At 40.4% G+C, this 22,194-nt stretch overlaps 1 protein-coding gene across 1 annotated transcript in view; it reads right to left on the bottom strand.

The window, feature by feature from the left end:
* Window positions 1-22,194, bottom strand: part of prkg2 (protein kinase cGMP-dependent 2) — a 31,617-nt gene that overhangs the window by 8,153 nt on the left and 1,270 nt on the right. The window contains exons 2-10 of the mRNA XM_078249816.1: window positions 15,980-16,146; window positions 13,034-13,147; window positions 11,627-11,732; window positions 10,286-10,349; window positions 5,272-5,349; window positions 2,285-2,379; window positions 1,700-1,768; window positions 763-861; window positions 422-572 (exon numbers count right to left, since the gene is read on the bottom strand). Coding sequence (XP_078105942.1) covers window positions 422-572; window positions 763-861; window positions 1,700-1,768; window positions 2,285-2,379; window positions 5,272-5,349; window positions 10,286-10,349; window positions 11,627-11,732; window positions 13,034-13,147; window positions 15,980-16,146 — 943 coding nt within the window. The remainder of the gene's footprint in view (window positions 1-421; window positions 573-762; window positions 862-1,699; window positions 1,769-2,284; window positions 2,380-5,271; window positions 5,350-10,285; window positions 10,350-11,626; window positions 11,733-13,033; window positions 13,148-15,979; window positions 16,147-22,194) is intronic.

Raw genomic sequence — 22,194 nt, 5'->3', positions numbered from 1 at the left:
GTGTTTTCATAGTTTTCCTCTGCAATAGAATGGTGTCATGCGGTTTTGCACAGGACCTCACGTAAAGTGATAGCGTCATCACGAGCGTACAATGTAAAGCCTTAGCTTTCTGCTGCAAAAGAATGAACGCTCTAGCTGTTCTCTAAGGGTTAATGCAGCATAACTAGTTTTTTTGTTTTCAATTAAGCCTAAAGGCTAAATTAACAAAAAAGTAAGTAGTTGAAATGTAAAAAAAATGTAAATGGCAATGGTTTTAGTCTTCCAACAGAAAACTCAGATTGGACAGACCCTGCAGAGATCTGAGGAGCAGTTAACCATAGTCCTCAGAAATCTGAACAATCCCGGAAATGAAATGTTGTCGATATAGACTACTTATAGGCAAAATGAAAAATCAATAACGATTCGTAGCTTCAGGTCTCACCAGTTCTACTCGTCCAAAGCCGCCGACCCCGAGAGTAGCGACAAGCTCCAGGTGGTCGAAGGGCCTGGACTGAGGAAACACGGCCACAAGGTCCTTCAACTGGATGACGTCTGGCGACAGCGGCTGGCTCTGGTGGCGCGATACGGACCTCCTGGATGAGGACAGCCGAGGGGCTTCATTTTAACCAACCAATAACAAGTATGGATTTCCAATTATGTTTGTATTTTCACTGTCACTAAAATGACTTTTGTTGGGACCCTTTAAGTTGTTTCATTCTGACCAAACGTGTAACGCAGCTTTTTGTTCACTATGCAGTCCTGAGCGCACGCCGCTGCACCTACCTGGCATGTCTCTTCTTGTCGTCACGATCAAGTGTTGCCACGTAGCCTTGGAGGTACCTCTGCAGCTCATTGAAGGTGCCCACTGTCTGATCAAATGTCCTAGAAAAAAAACAAAAAACCGCACGTCACAGTGCAACCACTGGAATGTTGGCTTCATAACCCCAACTTTGATTTAACTGACATGTACGCTTACACTGAGATTAAAAGATGCATATTACATGAGGAAATCAGAACATGATAAAAACGTCTTTCACTCTGTTGACAGCAGCTGAAAGATACCAAAATACCCTGTTGTATGTTTCCTAAGGAAGGTTATGATTTATATATGATTATGTTGTACTTGTGAATCACATCAGACTGCAGGGTAATGGGAGGACATATCAAACATTTTCAGCATGGCATTCACACATTTGTCAGAACTGATTATGGATCATAATGATAATTTAGGCAACACAACTTTGTATATTAAATCTTAAGATTAGAAAAAGCACAACATTGTGGCCGGGTTGGCTCAGTTGGTAGAGCGGGCGCACATATACATAGAGGTATATTCCTCGATGCAGAGGTCCAGGGTTCAAGTCTGACCTGTGACAATTTCCTGCATGTCTTCCCCCTCTCTGTCCCATTTCTCACCTAGCTGTCCTGTCCATTAAAGGTAGAAATGCCCCAAAAAATAATCTTTAAAAAAGCACAACATAATAATGCCCACCCTACGTAAGTCACCACTCAAAACAGCCATAACATTTTTATAATTTTTTTTTGTCAGATTATCTGTCATAACTTAATTCAGTTACAACATAAGATGGGCAGGAAAGCCCAAAAAGCTCTGGTTGTCCTAACAACTGTACATCTAATGTGCTTCTTGACAACCTTCTGTTTCAGAGGGAACAATATTTTGTGAGTGTCCAGAAAACTTCAAATGGATGAGTATACTCACTCTCTATCGATGACGAGGCACTCTACCCCGTCCTCATCGGCGATGATATTAGCTGACCTGACATCATCACTGAAAGAGAAACACGCACATTTCTGACTCCTCCCACTGCTTTTATGATTTTAGGATGAGGAGAGCATGTTGTATTTAATGCACATTCACAGCTGTGAATCAATATTTGAAACATTTTGAAAAAGATTCAAAATGCAGTACTGATTGACAGGTAAGGCAGCCGATTGCAGCAGATGAGACTACAGATATGTTAATACAGTTACAGCACAATGCCTATTGTGCAGATTTTTCCAAAAGGCTGCATATTCTCCAGAAGCCCTGCTTCTTCACATCATTTTTTTCTGTCCTGTTAGTGTTTTTTTGTGGAGATTTTCCTTACCTGAATCAAGGGCCAAAAGATGGAGAGTATCCTATTTTTGTTGTTCAGGTTGTAAAGCCCTCTGAGACAAATTTGTGATTTTGAAAAGTATAAATAAACATGACTTGGCTCTTAAAACCAAGGTTTCTTTCCACCAAAAAAGAAACAGAAGCAGAGTAAAATGACAATCTGTGGTAGTGTTTGATGTTTGTGTTCACCTTATAAGGGCTTTCTCTCCAAAGTAGTCTCCCTTCTGCAGCATGTTGATGATCTGCGGCAGCTTGTGGACCTCGGTGGTCTGGGTCACATTCACCTGCACAACACAGTCAGCTGGATCATTAGAGCACATTTTACTTCTTCACACTGCCGTCTCCAGTTCACAGCTGTAGCTTTTACAGGTGCTGTTAATTTTCTCCAAATATTTTTACACACATTGTAAAAAGTTAGAATCCTGAGAAATTAGAAAAATTGACATATTCAATCATAGTAATTGGAACACGATGGCTATGAGTATAAGTGGAGTTGATGTACTATATTTTCTTGACATGCTGTCAAAATAGAAACATTTCCTACCATTATAAGGCTTAGATGCAGCACCCAAATAAATGTAAAATTAATGTGAGCATCAAAACTAACTAAATTACTTTTCTCACATCTAATAAGTGTAGTTGGTCCCCAGTGGACTTTTTTAGCAAGTGTTTTCCTCAAGCTTTTCATGTGTTATTTATTATCTGCTCTAGCTTTTCCAATGTTTTAGACACAGATATGATAATATAATTGTGGTCTAAAAGGATGTGAAATTGCATATTCTTTATTAAAAAAAAAAAAAAATGTTCTTGAGCGAGGACCCCTAAACCCCAAGCCAAATATGTGCACCTACATTTTCCACAAACCTAGGGAAAACACTGTTTATTGAAAGAGGGTTTGAATCGGCTGCCTCTGTTTGTTCTGCAGCTCGTCGTGCAGTTTTCAACAATAGTTCTCCAGCGGCCGGGATGTTGTGAAACTTCTGCTTAATTTGCAAGGCTTTAAAAACCAGTGGCCCGCCCCGGTCGAGGTCAAACAACCCACTCGTGGCACCATCCTGCCGAAGAAATGCCGACATGACATCACAGCGGTAACGGCCAGGGTGTGTTTTAGCGAAGTGTCCCGTTTGGCCTCAGTGACCTCTACTTCCCATGTTTTTCCTGGTGGCAGTCGCTCTTAGACTTTCTTCCCTCCCTGGTCGGGGGGGTGGGTGGGGGGGGTGACGGGTAGTAGAGCCATTTCCTGTATTAGCCCCCTTTCTCCCAAACAACATGTGTTCCTCTCTGGTTTGGTTAGCTTAGTGCTGAGGAGCTGCTGTCTCACATCGGCTCATAATGGCATTTTGAGCTCTGGCCCCTCTCCATCTCCCCTCGCTCCCCGGTGTCAGGTTGCTGACTTATCAGACAGACGGGCGGGTGAGTCATTGTCCCACACCTCCCAGACTCTAATACAGTTTGACCAACATATTGTTTTGGTGGAATGTTCGCCTAAACTGGTCTGTTATTGAAGGAAAATCCCTGTATTTTGTTTGTATTTGAACTTGTCTTTTGGCTTTTATTTCTATTAGTGAAGATAACCTTTTAAGCATTATTTCAAACATGGAGTCAGTTATACAACTATGATACTATTTTCTAAAAAATAAAAACGGAAATTATCCTAAGCATTTGAGTCAATGCATCAATTAGTTCAAGGGTTGGTTGGATGGCATTCAAAGCAGCAACCAGGATTCTCAGCCATTAAATTGCAGATGTACTTGCAGGATGGCATAGGCCTACCTGCTCTAATCATTGTCATATGCAGTTTTTTAATAAATGTTTTTATTTTACCTCTATTTATAAGTCAATTAAGAACCAATTCTCAATTACAATGATGACCTGGCCAAGAGGCAGCGACAGGAGGCAAGTCGAAACAAGACAGATAAGACAGATAGTGAGTCAGCAGTTTTGTTTACGCTCATGTGGAAGCCAAAGTGAAGAGGATAGAGGAAGAATGAAAGCAGAAGCAGACAGCATTCCAGTGTCCTGCAAGATTTGGGGAGGCTAGTGGTATTTCTGTGGCCTTTCATTCCAACACTTATGTTAACTGATGAGAAAAGCCTTTGCTGAAAAGACTGGAGCTGCATCCTTATCGGTGCAATAGAGACGTCACACAGTATAGTCTAACCAAGGCACTAGAGGATTTATTTTTTATTGTTGTCATAAGGACAGGATTAAGGCTTGTGTCTCCAGCCCTAATGAGTGTCATTGTTGCAGAGTCCAAAACGTCTCCGAAATCTCCGCAGTGCAGCCCATGTGTAAAGTGTTATCATCACCAATGAGAGTAAGGGCAAAAACTGTAACAAAGAAATAGCTGAATTTTCCTGTATTGGATATATTTGAACATGTTGTTGACTCTCCACATAGTGAAGTTCTTCACTTGATTGTGTAATTATTGTTTTTTAGCCATGCGAGCGGTGTGGCTCTAGACATAAAAAATGTCAGTATGTCCACCACACTGAGACTGAAATATCTCCCCAGTTATTGGATGTATTGCCATGAAGTTTTGTACAGACATTCATCGTTCCCACAGAATGAATCCTAATGACTTTGGATATCCCCTGACTTTTCATCTAACGCCACCAGGTGGTCCACATTTGTGATTTTGAGTCAAATGTAGCATGCAATCAAGCTAAACTAAAAAGGAAACCGAAAACATTATAACTGCTTAACACTGGCATGTTAGCATTCGATTTAAAGCACTGTACAGCTTCACTGAGCCGTGTTTGCTAGGGTCTACACCCATGCTCAGTCTTTTTTAAATTAGTATTTTTTGTGCAAAGGCAGTAATTTATTCATGCATTTTGCAGCTATTAAATTGGTCATTAAAGAGCTGCTATTCTTCAAATATTCTTAAGTGGAGTCCCTGAATGTCCGGAGACCCACTGAGATAACGGAAACTTTTTTTTGGCAAAGAAATGAAATCAAACAATATTTTTCTCCTTGTGCAAACATGGTAACGTGTCTTTTTGAAAGACAGATGAGTGAGGACATTTTGGTTAGGTTTAGGATTAAAGGTAAAATTTGTGAACAGTGAGAGTTGCAGTTTGAGGGTCCTGACATAAATGATGAACTAAATGATGTGCTTGTGTGTGTTTGCATGGATGTTCACGTTGTCTGTTACAATGTGTAAGACGCTTTACCTTTCCCTGCGCGATGATGTAGAAGGTGCTGCCCTCCTCTCCCTCCCGGATGATGTGCTCTCCCTTGTCATAGTATTCCTAATGGGAGGGGGGGAGAGGACAAGAGTCAGAGCTGAAGCATTGCATTGATTTAACAATTGACCCATCTGGTCGGATTCCTGGTAGCCGGTCCCCTGCGGGATGAGAGCTGGAGTTCAGTCGTCAATGATGCTCATGTCATTCAGAGCTTCTCAACACGCTGATCAGGAGGGGATTTTTTTGGGGGCTCGTGGGATTGATGAAACATGAAGTAAAGGTCGATATGTTGATTATGATGCTTTTAATGTCTGTCATGAAGGCCTTTCATCGTCATGGTCGTTGGATTTGACAGTGTTAATATTTGTGTTTGACCCCATGGTCTATGTTTATATTAATTTAAGTGTGCATTAAAACTGGACCAGTGACACGTTCTGCCCTACATTCAGCATCATTTAACTATGTATTGATTCAGTACTAGTAATGTAAGGGATAATGCACAACCTTGACCAGCTGTACATTTCACACTTGTGATAGAAGGCACAGAGGCAAACAACAAGCCAACACACAAATTGCAATATGTCATCCAATTTAAAATATAATTTAGCCTTTAATAACTTCTCTTACAGTTGTTGTTATCAGAAGGTTTCTGTATAGTAGTCTTCCTGCTGCTTGCATTGTCAGGCAAGATGTAGTCTGGATAAACACCAAACAACAAATAGCAGAAAAGGTTTAAGATTACAGGGATTTTCAAATTCAGACTATTTTGATATCAGGTTGCCTTGTGCACGTAAAGAAATATGTCAGTGGTTATCTGCTCTCAAATTGTCAAGTATAGAGAACAGCGCTTCACCCCATGCTGCATGATATTGTTAGTTCTCTTTCCAGCAGAGATACATATCATGTAGTACTATCTTTGACAAATAGATACACCTCTCTCTCGCTCTCTCTCTCTCTCTCTCTCTCTCTATCTTGCAATTTGGCACATACAGAACAACATATACAACCATTCGTACGATATCTTACGAAAAGTCATGCACACATTTTCGTGCATTATCCTACGAATGTCCAGCAACAGAAGCGATCAGTGAGCCTGTGCAAGCCCCTGCCAGTGATGGAGTACTCGAGACCTGGACAAGGACTCAGGTCGCTTTTCCCTGGATTCGCGCACTGATGAATTGGACTCAGACTTTTCAAGCATTCATGAAATAGGACTTCAGTAATTGACAGCGATAGAGTACTAGAGTCCAGGACTTGTTGTCAGACACAGACAACGAACGGGAAAGGACACTGATAAGGTGTTGTTTGTTTTTTTTATACATAGGCCTATTTATGAATAATTTGAAACATGTTATGTCTGTGTATGTTTCTCAGCAGAGGCGTTTGTCCACAATAAATAAGTTTATTGTCATTGAAATATGTTCAGTGAACCAAATTCGCCTACATCAAACGTCAGTTGTCAACAACGCGTCACCAACTGGGAAACTCGGTTAGCAAAATCTGGCCCGAGTTTCCCACGTCTGATTCCTACATGAAGGGACGTGAATGATGACGTTCTCACTCGGAAAAACGTTTTTTCCGATGTCCATGAACGCATGGAAACGCCTCTGCTGAGAAACATACACACGCTACTGAGGCTCCTGTTTGTGAAATTAATAAATTGTTCAATTGCCAATATGTCTTGTTTCTTCAAACTTCAATCATCCAATCCACCAAACACCAAACGAGTCAATGGCAAAATAAGCTGTTAAGCATTGGCAGAGAAGATTTGGCTAATTTTTCATGGGTGCAACCCACATACTAATTTCCTTACTTTTTGTGCTAAGTTTACGTGGCGTAAGTTAACGTACGTACAAAAGTAAGTTCAAATAAGTCAATGTTGAATTTTGCTTTCACGCGGTACATGAACAGCGGCCTTCTGGGTGAGAGTCCTGTATTTGTTTGACCCATCCAGCCACCTCGACCTTCTCTCTAGGCAGAGGCATTGGTGCTCTTTTGTACTACGTCGCCTGACTTCCTCCTTAGAGGCCATGCACGTCCTGGCTAACAATTACGTTGGTTATGTATGTATTTAATAGTATGGACAGTGAATGAGAACAACCAGTCAGAGGTGTCCGGTTACAAGAAATGAATGCCAGCCAGTACGACTGAAGAAGTCCCAGTGGCCATTGTATAAAATGAGATATCCTGATATATCATGTTGCGTCGTGAAATAATGAACAAGAAGTGAAGACCACTGCATTGCAAAGTTGTAACCAAGTCTCATATTTTATATATCAGGTCACCTTTCAGGAGTGTATTATTATCCTTATATCACAGGCAAAAAGAAAAGTTGTGTTCAAATCATCATCCATTTTTATTGTAGTTACTTTCACCAGTAAGAGTTAAATGGTAATGCAGTGAAGCATTAGTATTGTTGCTATGGCTACTACAATTATATACCCTTCGCAATGACTCAGAATGGTGTTTTATCCTTGAAGAGTCTTGAGTATAACTGACATCTGTCAGCCAATCAGACACAAGTAGTTTCTGTGGCCATGGTATAAGCTCACAGACTTGGTAAGAAGGCACACTCCGACACACTCCAGTTGGTGCAGATCACAGTCGACTGAGAAAGTTTGTTTTTAACGTTTAGTTCAGTTTAACGAGCATCATAAAACTGAATGACACTTTGAAATATTCTTGAATTGAACACTGACGCACAGTGTGTTCTCTTATTCAGACACAGATTCCTCCACTTCATGCTGTCTGTAATACCAAACCTAACACACCATCCCCAACACTGAACTCAGCCTGCTGAATCAGCAAGCTGCCAGATCGCCTTCCATTTTAAAGCTTTCAGATGAAGAAGGGGAAGTGCAAAAGAATGAAGGTGACCAGGATGAAATGTTCTCTGGGACTGATGCCAAATTCCTGCAGCTGAGACAACGGCTGTAATCCATTTGACTATATAGTTGGCGAAAAGTGAACAAACAAATCAGAGCAACCACGCGTAAACATTCCCTGGTGTTTACTGTCAAAACTCTTGACACAAGTGGCATTTTCCTTGAGCGTCCAAGCTTTGTTTATGTCAGGTTTACGCTTCAGGAGAGCCTAGTTTAACACCCGTCCGTGACAGCGGAGACAACATGCTAAGGTTTTGTTTATAAAACTGTCTGGATGATACAGCAACTACAGGGGAGCGACACCATTTGAAATTGTTTCTCAGGTTTGTTATACCAGGCTGCCAGGCTTGAATCCTGAACTTGAGCCAAACATTTACCTTTTCAGGAAAGAAAAAGAGCATTTTCACAAAAAAGCTTAAAAGCACATTTCTTCATAAAATGTTTCAAGTACCCTGACCCCCAACACTCACATACATCCCCTTCTGTCTTATCTTTACCATCAACTTTGCTCTGATTTGGTTTTGCTCATGGTAGTGTTAGAGAAAGCCGCTCAGCTGTGTTTGACTGCAGTCGTCCTATTTTTTGGGGCAACTGTCAATCGACCAGTCACAGCACATATTCAACTGTACTTCTCTCTCTGCTTCCAGCGACAGAAAGACTAAAACCAGAGGAAGGACTGAGCCTATTTTTAAGACCACCACGGTCTTCAGCAGCCCCCAGGTGGGCTGGTTGTCCTGTGCAGCTCCTTGAAGGCATCTTGCTGCCTTCAAGGAGCTGTTGAAATATCTGTCATGACACAAGCACACATAAATGTTTTAAGAAGGGGACAGTGACAGTTGTTACTTTCAATTCGCAGACTGATATTAATGGACAAAGGCCCATATAGTGTCAAAACATGGTCCACATGTGTGTACACATTCTTTTCAAAATAATTTTAAAGATTTTGGTCACAAACCAGCAAGCTTAGATTGCTACTATATTATTTTCCGCATCCTAAATTAGCTCTTAGCTTGTCTGAGCTTCCAAGTTTAGACCACTATTGCTTGGCTGCAGCTCGCTGGGTAAGCTTGTTAGTTTGTGTGATGACATTACAAGTTATTTCATGCCAGGATCATGAGTGAGGCTTATCTCAGACTTAAAGAGAATGTTTTTTTTTTTCATTTCTATTTTATGTTTCTGCTTTCAACAGAGCTCCTTCTTTTTCCATTATAGCTGTCCAGTTCAAATTCCAATCAGCAGATCAGACTGGAGACCTGACAGAGAATCCTAAAAAACAAGGTACCCCCTTTCACACACACACATATACACACACACACACACACATACACACACACACACACACACACACACACACATACAGGCAAAAACACACACACCAGAAAACACCAAATTCCATTCCCCCACTCACTGTTTGACAAGAAGCTTCAATATTATCTGGCGGATTCTCGACGAACATCTGCACCACTATTAGGTTACAGCCTCCCCCCACCCGAGAGGCAACAGAATCAGCTCCATCAGAAATGACTGAATAAGGAAATTCTCCTGCAGTGGAGAGTAGTGGGACAACCAACGATTGCAGGGAACGTCCTTGAAGTTTTCATTGTGAAAAGACGCTTAGAAAGGCTGTTTTTGAACCGAAGCTCCGCTCCGTTTTCGCTTTCACCGTTGAAATACAATGCTTATGCAGGAGAACAGGGGTGAGCCATTCTCCTGCATGTTTTAACATACACACTTACGCACACATTCACTTGTATGTTCTCACACCAAAAGCCTGTCACTAGCACATCATTAAAAACTCGTCCCCCATTTGAATAAACACTTTCTGGGGCCTTGGTCAAATAATTATGGTAACAATATACAGCACCCGCTGATGACAGGAATAATATCGGCTCTGTTCATCAACAAGGTAATTTGTGAGGTCTTGCCGACTGGAGGTAGAAAGAATATGCTGACACGCAGTAATGGTATATGGCCAAATGGTAATGATATTTTGACAGCAGCTATCTGCAACGCTGGGGCTCCCATGAGCTGCCAGAGAGGGTTGTGCAATACTGAGGCAATACAATGAAAAGTCGCTCCAGTAGAAATATAGGTAGTTTGACAGAATAACTTACCACCTCGAGGCAGTCCACTATTTTGCTTAGCTTGTCTTCTGGCAGATTAGCCAAGAGTGAAACGCTGACAGAAAAGACAAAACACAGATGATGAACATTAATTGCATATACATTATATAACACAAATTACTTTACATGTGATGCCAGGGACCTTTCATGTAGAACTTTCTTGTGTGACAGTAATCAAGTAATACACCAGGAAAATAACATAACACAATCTATATGTGATATAATCTCTTTGTAAAGTTAGGTTTTCTATGATAGTAGACATACACTTGTTTTTGTTCCAAGCTCACAGCGCAGGAAGGCCGGCAGTAGGCCACGTGCCCAGCACTGAACAGCAGATGGCTGGATTAAAACAGAATGCTAGTGAAGGAAGTTGAACATCTAGCACCTAAAGATTAATATATTCTTCTCAGGAGGTGGTGGAGACCATCCAAACAAGAACTAAAGTGTAGAGTAAATATTGGAAACTACAATCCCATGTTGCTCTGTGCCTGCTAAATGTGTAAATATCTAACTGATTGCTAATAAATTAACCAAAACAACTCTTTCTGTCCCCTAGTGGTCCAAACGTACTTCAGCTTTGTATGTTTAATTGACTTTGCAATGGTAAGAAAACTTAGTTTATCCATGGGACAAAAATTTTATTAATTTAAATGCAGGGACGGAGCAAGATGTTGTAGACATTCGGGGCTAAGCCGAAACCTAGGGGGGTCCGGGGGCATGCTCACCCATGGAGATTTTTTTCCTTCCATTTACAGCAGCTATTTGCACAGTGTTTCAAGCCATTTGATAACAAAATGCCTTAAAGTCAGTACATCATTTGGGGAAAGAAATTATAGTTGCCAAGGAAAAAAATCATCCTATTTTGTACCAAATTGTACAAAATTTCTGTCCACCTGTGTTTGGATCACCAAAACACATTTTGTACGTTCAAAAATTGTTTTAGTCGTGCAACAGAAATCTCAGATTGGACAGATAGTCTAGCTAGCTGTCTGGATTTACCCTGCAGAGATCTGAGGAACAGTTCACCATAGTCCTCGTAAATCGACCATAGTTTAGAATTCCAACACAAAGAAAGTGTAAGGTAACTGACATCCAGCCGAAAAGAAGGACATAAGGCGGATTTTCCAGTACGAACGTCGTGTATGTAGATTATTTTGTACCCTAACCATCAGGTGGTTAGATGTAGATGTTAGCTTTACATATTTCTACCATGTTCTCTAAAAGATTCATGTTACAAAATTGGCTAGCAGGAGTCTATTAAAATCCTATATTGTACATCAAATCATAGAAAAACAGGTGATACTAGCTCATTGGCTACAGCTTGGGGCTAACCTTCGGAGGAAGTTGCGGTGCTGTTCATGTCGCGTCTCAGCCGTCCTCCTCATGATGTTCTGAAACACCTCCCGGTCCAAAGCCCACACCCTCACTTTGTTCACCACTGTAAAATCAACATCACATCCATCAGAAAGTGGGACATGTTCCAGGTTCTGACCTCTTAACGAAAAACTAGTTAACCTATGCCCCTGATTAGTGAATACTAAAGGAGCCACAGCTGCTTTCAATGGCAGAGTGTTTAGGAAAACGTGTAGACTGATAACCATGATGGAATGGTGAGTATCAACCAAAATTGTAACATTTTCCCTCCCTAATCTTTCTCCTTTTTTTTTTTAGTTTAATTAAATTATTCTATCACCACAAAGAAATAACATATTGTTTTATTTTGTAAGATGGACAAAGGAGGCGAGAAAACCCCTGCAATCTGTCCTCTATCTTGGTGGTGAGTCCCATCAAATCTACAGAAAGTCTGAGACAAGCTTCTGTTGGTACAAGGAGGAAGAAGCTGTGAGAGTTTGACATGAACCAGTAGCAAAGAAAGAGTTCCCCTTCATCCACTTCTTCTGTTATCATGTAAAACCAACTGAGAGAGACTTGTCAAACTGTCACGGTCTTTCCAGTTCACCCTGAATATTGAGGTCAACTCAGTGTCCCTCCCCCAAGGGCCACATGTCAATTACTTGTTTAAATATACAAACCCTGACAAAGAGCACTCACATAGTACATGGTATGCACTTTCCAAATGCCACGGAGGTGAAAACCAATCAGAATGCAAAGCTGTAGATATCATGTAAACCTTTGTTAACACAGCCGATGCAAAAGCTTATTTACTTCTGATTCTTCTGCTCTCACTATCTATTAAGAAGTCACTACAACTCAGATGAAGGTCAGAAAATTGTCTGGTTGCTTTAAGGAGTCAGGCTGGGAAACACATTTTCAATGATCAGCGTGGCTGGTAACAAAAAGGTAGCTACCATCTTTTGCCCTCAGTTAAAATTCTGCACATGGTAGCTGTTGTTCCTTCAACTCACTTGAAACGTCTACATGTAAACATACAACACACCTATAAACATCTACACAACAACAAATGTGCATTTTGTTCCTCTCTGTCATTACATTTTTATTATTTGTTATTTTCTCTTTTTTTGCTCACTGTTTTCTCTACAGAAGGAGCCGCTAGTGCAGCAACTAGGACCAGAACGCCTCAATGGCTTAATTGGACATTAGACCTTTGTTACATGATGTTTGATCACGTCTGCCACAACTTCACAACCAGATTAGCTCCCTGCAGCCATAAGTCTGTCCATCATCAACCATCATGGACACACTGAATGACTGCTCATCTGAAGAGTCGTTTCATCCTGATGCATACAAATATTTCCTGTATATGTACAAAATCTTTACCTCGCACTGATGCTGTCCGTGTGCAGTTGTACAGAATGGCTAATTCTCCAAATGTGGTCCACACCGTTATCGATGTGAGCAGTTTGTTATGTTGAAACACATCCAGCTTCCCATCTGTAAATATGAAACAAGGACAATCAATTGTTTTTAAACCCACATGTAGGACACAGGAGACCGGCACGTGCTACAAGCAGAACCTAATGGCATTTAAATGTCATTCAATTCACATCACAAAATTCTTCTTTCATTATTTTACCAGCTGGCAGATGTGGATAGAGCCTGAAAGAATACCTGCAAACAAGCAGGTGTATGGTATCTGTTACAGAGACTCAGGAGAACAAGTACATACAGACCTGCATGTTTCATTTCCTGCATTTCCTTTTACAATTTTAAGAGCCTCTTTACAATATTTATTGTCCTCCTTCTGTTTTCCTGTCCAGGGTGAGAAATCACTGTAACACCGCAGCAGAACAGATACACGGACATTTTGTCTGTGAATGGCTAATTTCACCATCAACCACATTGGCAGATAACCAGTCATTGTTTAGAGGCCATGTAGTCATATACAACACTTAGTTGCCTAGTTACTTTGAAAGAGTTGCCAGCGAAGTTTGGGACATACAGTACCAGTTGCTGTAGATGAAAAGGTTAGATGTAAGTTCACTATATCAACTAAAGAACAACCAACCAAACATTGAAGGGACAGTTAATTCCAAAATCAAAAATACATATTTTCATCCTTAACTGAGATCAATCTAGATTGTTTTGGTGTGAGTTGCCCAGTGTTGGAGATATCGGCCGTAGAGCTTTAGAGCCTTCTCTCCAATATAATGGAACTAGATGGCACTAGGCTTGTGGTACTCAAAGCGCCAAAAAAATACATTTGAATAACTCAACAGCAATTTCTCTTTCCAGAAATCATGACCCTGTTACTCAAGATAATCCACAGACCGGGTGTGAGTAGTTTCTTGTAGGAGCTATTTTCTTTCTACCAAGTTACACCTGCAAACTGTAGTGCAGAAGGCAGTGTACTGCATTGCTATCTTGGGGAGATTAGTTTATAGCTAACTGATGCTGCTAGCTCACCTGAGCTAGCTAACGTTACAGCTCTGCCGAGCGAGGAGGCTGCCATTCATGACATCTGTACGGTGAACTATGTATTTTTTTTTAATTTTGGGGAAAACTGTCCCTTTAAAGCTCCATTGTGTAATGTTTTGAGTTGATTCTTAGCAAAAAACCCTTTGTTCTTTCACAAATATGTGCTCATTCATGTGTAATTACTTCCACCAACTAATCAAAGTATTCTCCTGAGCGTAGAATCTGCAATTCAGAATCATTCAGAATACATACGAGCGAGTCACTCGAAAGGTGGCAGCCATGTTGCGCCTCCATCTTTAAAATACATTAGCCAAAGAGGGACATACCTCCACCTTTCGCGCTTTTACACTCAGTGGCACCATGACAAATGCAAGGGGGAGATTACTCGCGGCTGCCGGCAGATTTGAAAGCCTGTTGAAAATGGAGGATCACGCTGATATTTTACTAACATTAGCTTGCATTCGTTTGGGAACCTGATAGCTGATGTTAACAATGAAATGGTACCAAAATAACGAAAACGTAAAACTCTATTATCATACTGGAAGGAACACTCACGGACGAAGTTGTACTTCTTTGAATAATACGGCCACCGTAGGAGTTAAAACGTCCTCAGAATGGGAGGGGCTAGAAAGTAATATTCAGTTGGTTGTCATATACAATTTTACCGCTAGATTGGAGAAATTCTTACACAATGTGGCTTTAAATAATGTTATCAAAGTAAATAATCAAGTAAGTAAATGATTAATAAAGTAAATAACTAGGTAAAAAAACATGTTAAAAAAGTCCCATGTACTTCATTCACACAGTGTGCCTGAATGAATACATTAGTGTCCAAACTTCATTTTTTTGCTCTCCTACTAAGAGCTGATAAACCAAAGGAATTCATACACCTGCCAAGAATACTTTTCACTGGCCAAAATAATTATAATCTGTATTTTTCAAAGAATAACATTAGGCTACTTAACCTTTCAAACTGGCACAAAGGTTTGCAAAAGTTTAGATGCCATAAATCTGTGAGGAGCAGTGGAGCTGCTGTTTCACTTTGATTTGATTGGCTTGTGGTCAGAGAGGCTGTGCAGTAGCAAGTAAGTAAGAGCAAAGTTTGAGAAGATGCAAAGACCAAAATAGTCATAAAACCACCTGAAAAAGCTTCTTTTTTTCTATCTGTTAATTTCATACCCTCTAACCCTGCAGTCAGCACTATTTAAACTCAATAATTGATCACTTAAAATGTAGTCAAATGTAAGATAATACACAGATTGGGAAGGATACACATGGAGAAAGAGATGAAAAATAAATTCTCAGGTTGATTGACAATTTCCTCTATTGTCTTCGATGGATTGTTCAGAACAAAAGGCCTGATTTTGAGAATACATTCATGGCATTAACAGCAGATGTATGCTCCAAAAGATGTTAATAAAAATCACATTTGGGTGTTTAAAAAGAAAAAAACTGCAACAAAATACTTCTCACTGTGAGGAGGCTCTCGGGGGAAACCTACGCTCAGTTTCTGCACTTGTGTTAAATGTGTTTGAAAACTACATTTTCTTTGTGATCACTGTGTGAAAAGTAAAGAGAACTGTGTGAAAAAAAAGGCCAGATATCATTAAAAGTTAAGTGACTGTAAAACTGTAAAATATACCCAGAGCCTTAGGGCACTCATTATTTCCCAGGATTATGTACATGATGTGAAGTTGAAACTGTTGGCCTCCTCATTTAACATTGCACATGTTGCTACTGCTTGTTATTGGGTGTTTTCTGTCATGTGAATGTGAGGTGTATCAGCATAGTGGACAGGACAAGTTAATTTATTTCCAGATCAAAAAGAAGATGATGGACTGGACCTACCTGCCAACACAAACAGATGGTTCCCAGGCTCTCCCTGCTTGATGACGTACTCTCCCTGCTGGTAGGTGCGCTCATACATACACTCCACCATGTCTTTAAGCTGCTGCATCTCGAGCCTCTTCAGGTACTGGTTCTTGTTCAGGGAGTCTGTCAGCAGCTTCTTTACACTGTCACAGACAACAAAAGAGGAAGAGTTAGAATTGTGACCTCTACTGTGAAAATACGTTTTTGAATGTTGCTGGGGGTGTTAGCTAACTAAAATAGGAGTCTCTTAGTGTGTCTCAATTCGGATACTTCCGTGAGTGCACTTACATGTAGTAGCCTACACAGTTTACACTTTACACATGTACATTTTGACAGGGTAGTGTCGTCTCAAATCGCTTCTACTTCTTTTTAAAGGTAAATTGCAGCAGGGCGGAGCATTACCACCACCTATTGTAGTCCATCCAGCTTGTTTTCTCACTTAATGACGGCAGTATAGTGATACTTATTGAAAAAAAAATCACATGTATGTATTACACTTGTATAGTTTGTGTTTCGCCGTTTCAATAAGTAGTAAAGGTGGCGAGTAGTGTCCAGCGTTCCACACTTAACAGTTTGACCGCTTTGAGTGCACCTTCCTCTCAGTGCACTGCAGTTGGCCACACTTCATCAGTGTTAACGCTCTATGTACTCAAAATAGCAAGTGTAAATAGCCTACAGAAGTGCGTGATTTGAGACACAGCCTCTGTCTGTCTGTCCTTTGATTTTTTTAGACAACCGTTTATCCGATCGACTTCACACTTGGCGGGTGAATTGCTGAGGACCCAAGAAAGTGCAGTGTCGAGTGTGAGCCCTTGAGATCTATGGAAAATAGTTATTAGTAGTCTGTTATGTACACACTGTGTAGTGTATTGAGAGGCGACCCCTATTAACTGTTACACGAACGGCATGCTGGGTAAAGCTTGCTCTCCGTCGCTCACTACAGTACATTCAAGAACATATGAAGAAAGAGAGGCTGGAGATGTTACATTAGGGGTGTAAGAAAAAATCGATACTGGAGATACACTGTATCGATTTTCAAAAACGCAACATTGATTATTTTTTTTTGTTTACATGCAAAAATATTCAACTAAGACAGTGGTTCACGTCGGGGGGTGTCTAACTGCGTGTCAATCACTGCTCATGCACACACATTCATTCTCCCTTGTGGGGGGAGGGGCTTAGGAGACCGTTTTGGGCTTCAGCAGAAAGGGGGGATGGAATGAGAAGTGAGAAGTCGATGTTCACATACACAGTTCACAATCCTACTTAAAGCACCTTTAAGTAGTGTAAGTGCAGTTTAAAGGTACTGGAGCTTTTATTTTTACTCAACTACATTTTACTACAGATCAAGTTACTTGTTACTTTGCAGACTAAGATTTGGCATTCAATATAAGAGAAACTAAAGACTGATATTAACAACTTTCTTTCATTCCTTTCTTCCTTCTAGAGCCAAAACAGTCGATTATTCAAAAGCTGATTTACAGAAATTTATCAGGAACAATTTTCTTAATCAACAATGTTTTTGTTTTTTACAGTTTCAGCTTTTGTCCTGAGCTCTTGGATATTTGCCATCATCATCACTACATCAAGTTGTCCTTTTGAAAATTGTCATTTTTCACTATTTTCATAGACCAAATGTTGAATTAATTAATGAAGAAAAATTAATCGCTAATGAAAATAATTATTATTTTCTGTCTGACTTTCTGTCCTTCCTTCTGTTCTCACATCATTCTTACTTTCCCTTTCTGTCTTTTCGTTGGTGTGTACATCTTTCTTCCTTCCTTTTTTCAATTTGTTCTCTTTCCTTTTTTTCCATTCTGTTCTTTCTTTCTTTGTCTTTTTTCCTTCTTTCCCTTTCCCTTCCTTTACTTCCTTTCAATCTTCCGTTCTTATTTTTCACCACTTTTGCTTCTTCCTTCCCTCCTCCTTGTCTTTCCTTCCTTATTTCCTTTTTTCCTTTTCTTCTATCCTCTGTGTCCTTCTTTCTTCATGTCCTACAGCAAAGCAGTCCTTTTCACTATTTAACTTGGTACTTTTGAAACCTGAGTATGTTTTTCTTATATAACTTGTTTATGTTTATGGAGGTTAAACTTTAAAAGCAGGACTGTATTATGTTTCCTTTTTTTTTTTTTTAAGTAAAGGATACTTCAAACTCCCACTTCTAACTGCAGCTATGTGGTGCGTTCCTGAGCCCACTGAGCCACCAGGACGCCCACATCCACATTCACACTAGGTTTTTAGTCTGCGTGATAAATATTTTGTCTCCTGTGAGAAGAAGAATATGTGCGGCCTCTGGGCTCCTTCTGACAATGAATCAAGTAAAACAGTGAAAACATAAAATCATCATGAGCTGTCAAAGTTCACCGTTATGCATAACAGCTGGAGCAAGAGGCCGCGGGAAGAAGACATCACTTCCTTTGGGGAGTTGTAAACCGAAAAGGTTAAGAGCCACGGTTGAGTGCAAACTATAGATCATGAGACCCGCTCGCTGCTCAGAGAGGTGAGCAGTGCAGGAGGTGGGTGGTCTGTTTATCCACCTTATCGTGTGTAATAAATTATCATTTTGGGCTTCATAAAACCAGAGCAGATGACATCCAGTCCTTTATTTTCCAACCCACATCCTCTCCTCCCACCTCGCTGTGTCATTACTCTGCCAGACTCTGCAACGTGTTACATTGTCATTCACTGAAGATGAGTATTCTGTTTCAAAGGGCCAGTCTGTGTGAGGGTACCAGACTGCCTCATTAGGCAGAGGCTACAGGCCCGATTGTTCTCATTGTTCTTGTTATCTAAATATTTATATTTATATATGCGCGCGTGTCGTGTGAGTGCGAGAGAGATAGAAGGGGAGAGAGTGCACCTGTGAAGCTCGACAAAAAACAAAATGTGTGTGAATGTGCGATAGTACTTCAAAAGTAACTCAAAGTAGTAGTAAAGTAAAGTTTTTAGTAAATGTACTACATTCCACCACTGTTGACATGAATACATTCAACAGTTTTTCTAACTTTAGTCAATTAATGTTAAATGATAGCTGTGTTTCTATTCAATGCTAATACTAATTACTAACAACTACTAATATTTTAACATCACAATTCATAATGAATCTGTAAACATCAGTTTTTGAGGTACACATTTCCTTTTTTCAATTATTAAGGCATGTACTTTGAATGTGAAAAGTACGGTGGCCGACAGGAGAACTTACGTTGCATAATATGGATGCAGCGGTTTTTTTGTTGCATTTATTTTCGGGGATTGTGTGGTTTTCTTTTTGCACCGTTTCTGTATTTGCAGCGTGTTTGCTAAATTCTGGTGCCAGAGTGTATAAAACTTTTAAATTCCCCCGGAACCCCCTACAGAGGTCTGGGCTAAGCCCCTAATGTCCTCAAATCCTAGAAATGCCACTGCTCATTTGCATTAGTTTCCGGTTATATAATACATGCTGGGCTTAGTGGCAGAGCATGTTTTAAACATGAGGATCAGGTTGAGAGAGGGAGACTCTGCATGCTCAGATTTATTCACTGCAGAGCGCCGTATTCATGTTGTACAATATGAAGAACACTGACAAAAGCCAATTTGACTTTCATGCTGGAAAATCTAACAAGGCTTGTTCTTATGAAATAACCTTTTGTGTTGTTTCTCGTCTCACTGAACTAGGTGTGTGCATAGGAAATAATTTGAGTGACAGGATGTCACACATTTGAAATCTTTCTGTTGGATTTGATATTGGATGGATCTGTACATGTAATGCCACTTTTCCACTGTATGGTACGGCTCTATTTGACTTGCTTTTTTGGGGGGGTTTTCCATTAGCAAAAGTTGTGGATAGTAGGCTACCTGATACCTGGGTCGAGGTTCCAAGCGGGCTGAGCCGATCCTAAAAGATGGAGTTAAACATTGCAGACCACTGATTGGTCAAAGAGAACCATCACTAGTGCACCACGGGACAATTTTTAAATAGCCAAGCTACCGTAAGTGTACTGATCCCAAAAAAGGTGAGTCGAGTAAAGCAGAGCCAAACCATACAGTGGAAACACGGCAATAGTAATAAAACTCTGAAGACTCTGTCTTTGCCAGGTTGTGTTAAAATGGCAAATGAGCTCAGCTCTCAGCACTCATTGGGTTTGCACTCATTTGAGCTGCAAAAAAACAAAAGCTGCTGGATGCCAAATTAGATCAGAGAGAGGTAGACGAGACGTGGGCAGCATGTGTTGACTGGAGTGTTAAAGGTAGATTAAAAAAGCCATGATGTTGCTGTGTTTGTGTGCTCCTTCCTGGATTCTTCACAGAATTGTATTACATTACATTACATGTCATTTAGCTGACGCTTTTATCCAAAGTGACTTACAACTGCTATATATGTCAGAGGTCGCACGCCTCTGGAGCAACTAGGGGTTAAGTGTCTTGCTCAGGGACACATTGGTTGATGTATCGCAGTGGGAATCAAATCCAGGTCTCCCACACCAAAGGCATATGTCATATCCACTGCACCATCACCACCCACTATTGGCTATTGCTGAACCATTAAGTAGATTTTGTTCAAGATTTCCAAACCTTGTCAGCAACAGCTGCATCTGAACTAAATTTGGTCTCACCTAAAGCTATGTGGACACACATTTTCTATCCTTAGTTTTGTTTTCAGGTTGAGAATGTAAAAATGAGAGGGTGCAGGCAAGTTTGTGATTTTCAGCCGTTCACATCAAATTGACTTGACTTGTAAAAAACAGTCAAAGAGGGGTTATCAGAGTGAAGAAGGTTCTTGGATTGAAACCTCTTCAAACATCTTCAACACCAAACAGAAAGTCCAGTTGTCTTTACTTTGAGATGTTCAGACGACATTAGCCTTCTAGCTCTGTAACATTGCCTGATGCTGAGCTTAATTTGTTACAAGTGCGTGTGTGTAAAAAATAAAACAAAATGGGCAGAAAACTTAGAGCAGTGATCTTCAACAGGGGGTTCGCGACCCCTGGGGGGTCCTCAGAGTCACTGCAGGTGGGCTGCCAAATTATTATTCAATAATTTTTTTTAAAAGTTTTTTCCCCCCAAAATTAAAATGTCTGAAAATATACATTAACATATATCCAACAGATTTGTAAAAAGCAACAACACTGATGATACGCTTACTGGCCTGTAGGGTAGCCACTATGGTAGGCATCTCTCTCTCTCTCTCTCTCTCTACACCTTCTGGCCTCAGCAGCAGCAGCAGTGTGTGACTGTGACTGCCGTGATTTAGATTTTGCCTTTGTTTGCCTTTGTCTTAGTTTTTTTCTGATGGTTCCGGTAGTCCTTTCGTGGTCTGATTTCTGTTAGGTTTAGTTTTTTAATGTTGGTTTAGTTTTAAAGAGGAAAGCCCAGATCCTACGACCCATTCGTTCTTCCCGCCCATCAGCCTTCAGGTAGTAGCCTTTGTTTGTTGTTGATTTGTTTGGCGGCCATTTATAATGTTTTTAAATAAATTGAACGTTATTTTTCTGCTACTCCTTGACCCATGATTATGTTGGACCTCTTTCATGAAGAGCCTTTCTTGGCGTTGTAACAAACGTTGAAACTAACCAATCGAGGCAGCAGTAGACCAGCAACTCCTGTGTTCTGCAAAGTAAAATGACAAAGGAGTCTGGTGGCTTTGAAGAGAGCATATATGTATACAACAGCTTCAGTTCCCTGTTGGAAAGGGCTGCCTGACAGCAAAGGTAACGCAGGGAAAATATTCTAAATATAGTGTTGACTTAAACATGTACATTTTTTAGGTGGACAAAAATACATTTAGTTGCTGCCCCCGTCTACAGCAGTACATTGCATAGCTTCCGTGTCAGTACTCCTGTCTGCCTTTCCAAACTGGGGGCCTGCTGACTGCCATCTACTGTAGGTAACACACTGATTACGGATAAGTACCTCAAACATCCCAACTATCCCTTTAATATTTAACATCTTAGTTCTTCAGAGGCAGAATGCTCTGATGGTTTCACATATTTGCTTTTTCAGTTACTACATTATAGAGCTTCTTTTGTCTAAATGATCCTAAATGTCGTTTTTTGAAGCTTGAGGCCTTACCATCCCCATGAGTCAGCATTTTGAGATCAACTTACTTCCTTAATTTGATAAACTTCCTGTCGGGGTGGGACATAATGTAATACAGACGGTTAGTACAAATCAATGAAATAACAGCTGGGAAAAAGATAATTATTTTTTATGAG

This window comes from Sander vitreus, chromosome 5, assembly GCF_031162955.1.
Source record: "Sander vitreus isolate 19-12246 chromosome 5, sanVit1, whole genome shotgun sequence".
Classification (NCBI taxonomy): Eukaryota; Metazoa; Chordata; class Actinopteri; order Perciformes; family Percidae; genus Sander; species Sander vitreus.
The sequence above is the reverse complement of the archived record's forward strand: the minus strand, read 5'-3'. Positions and strand labels throughout refer to the sequence as shown.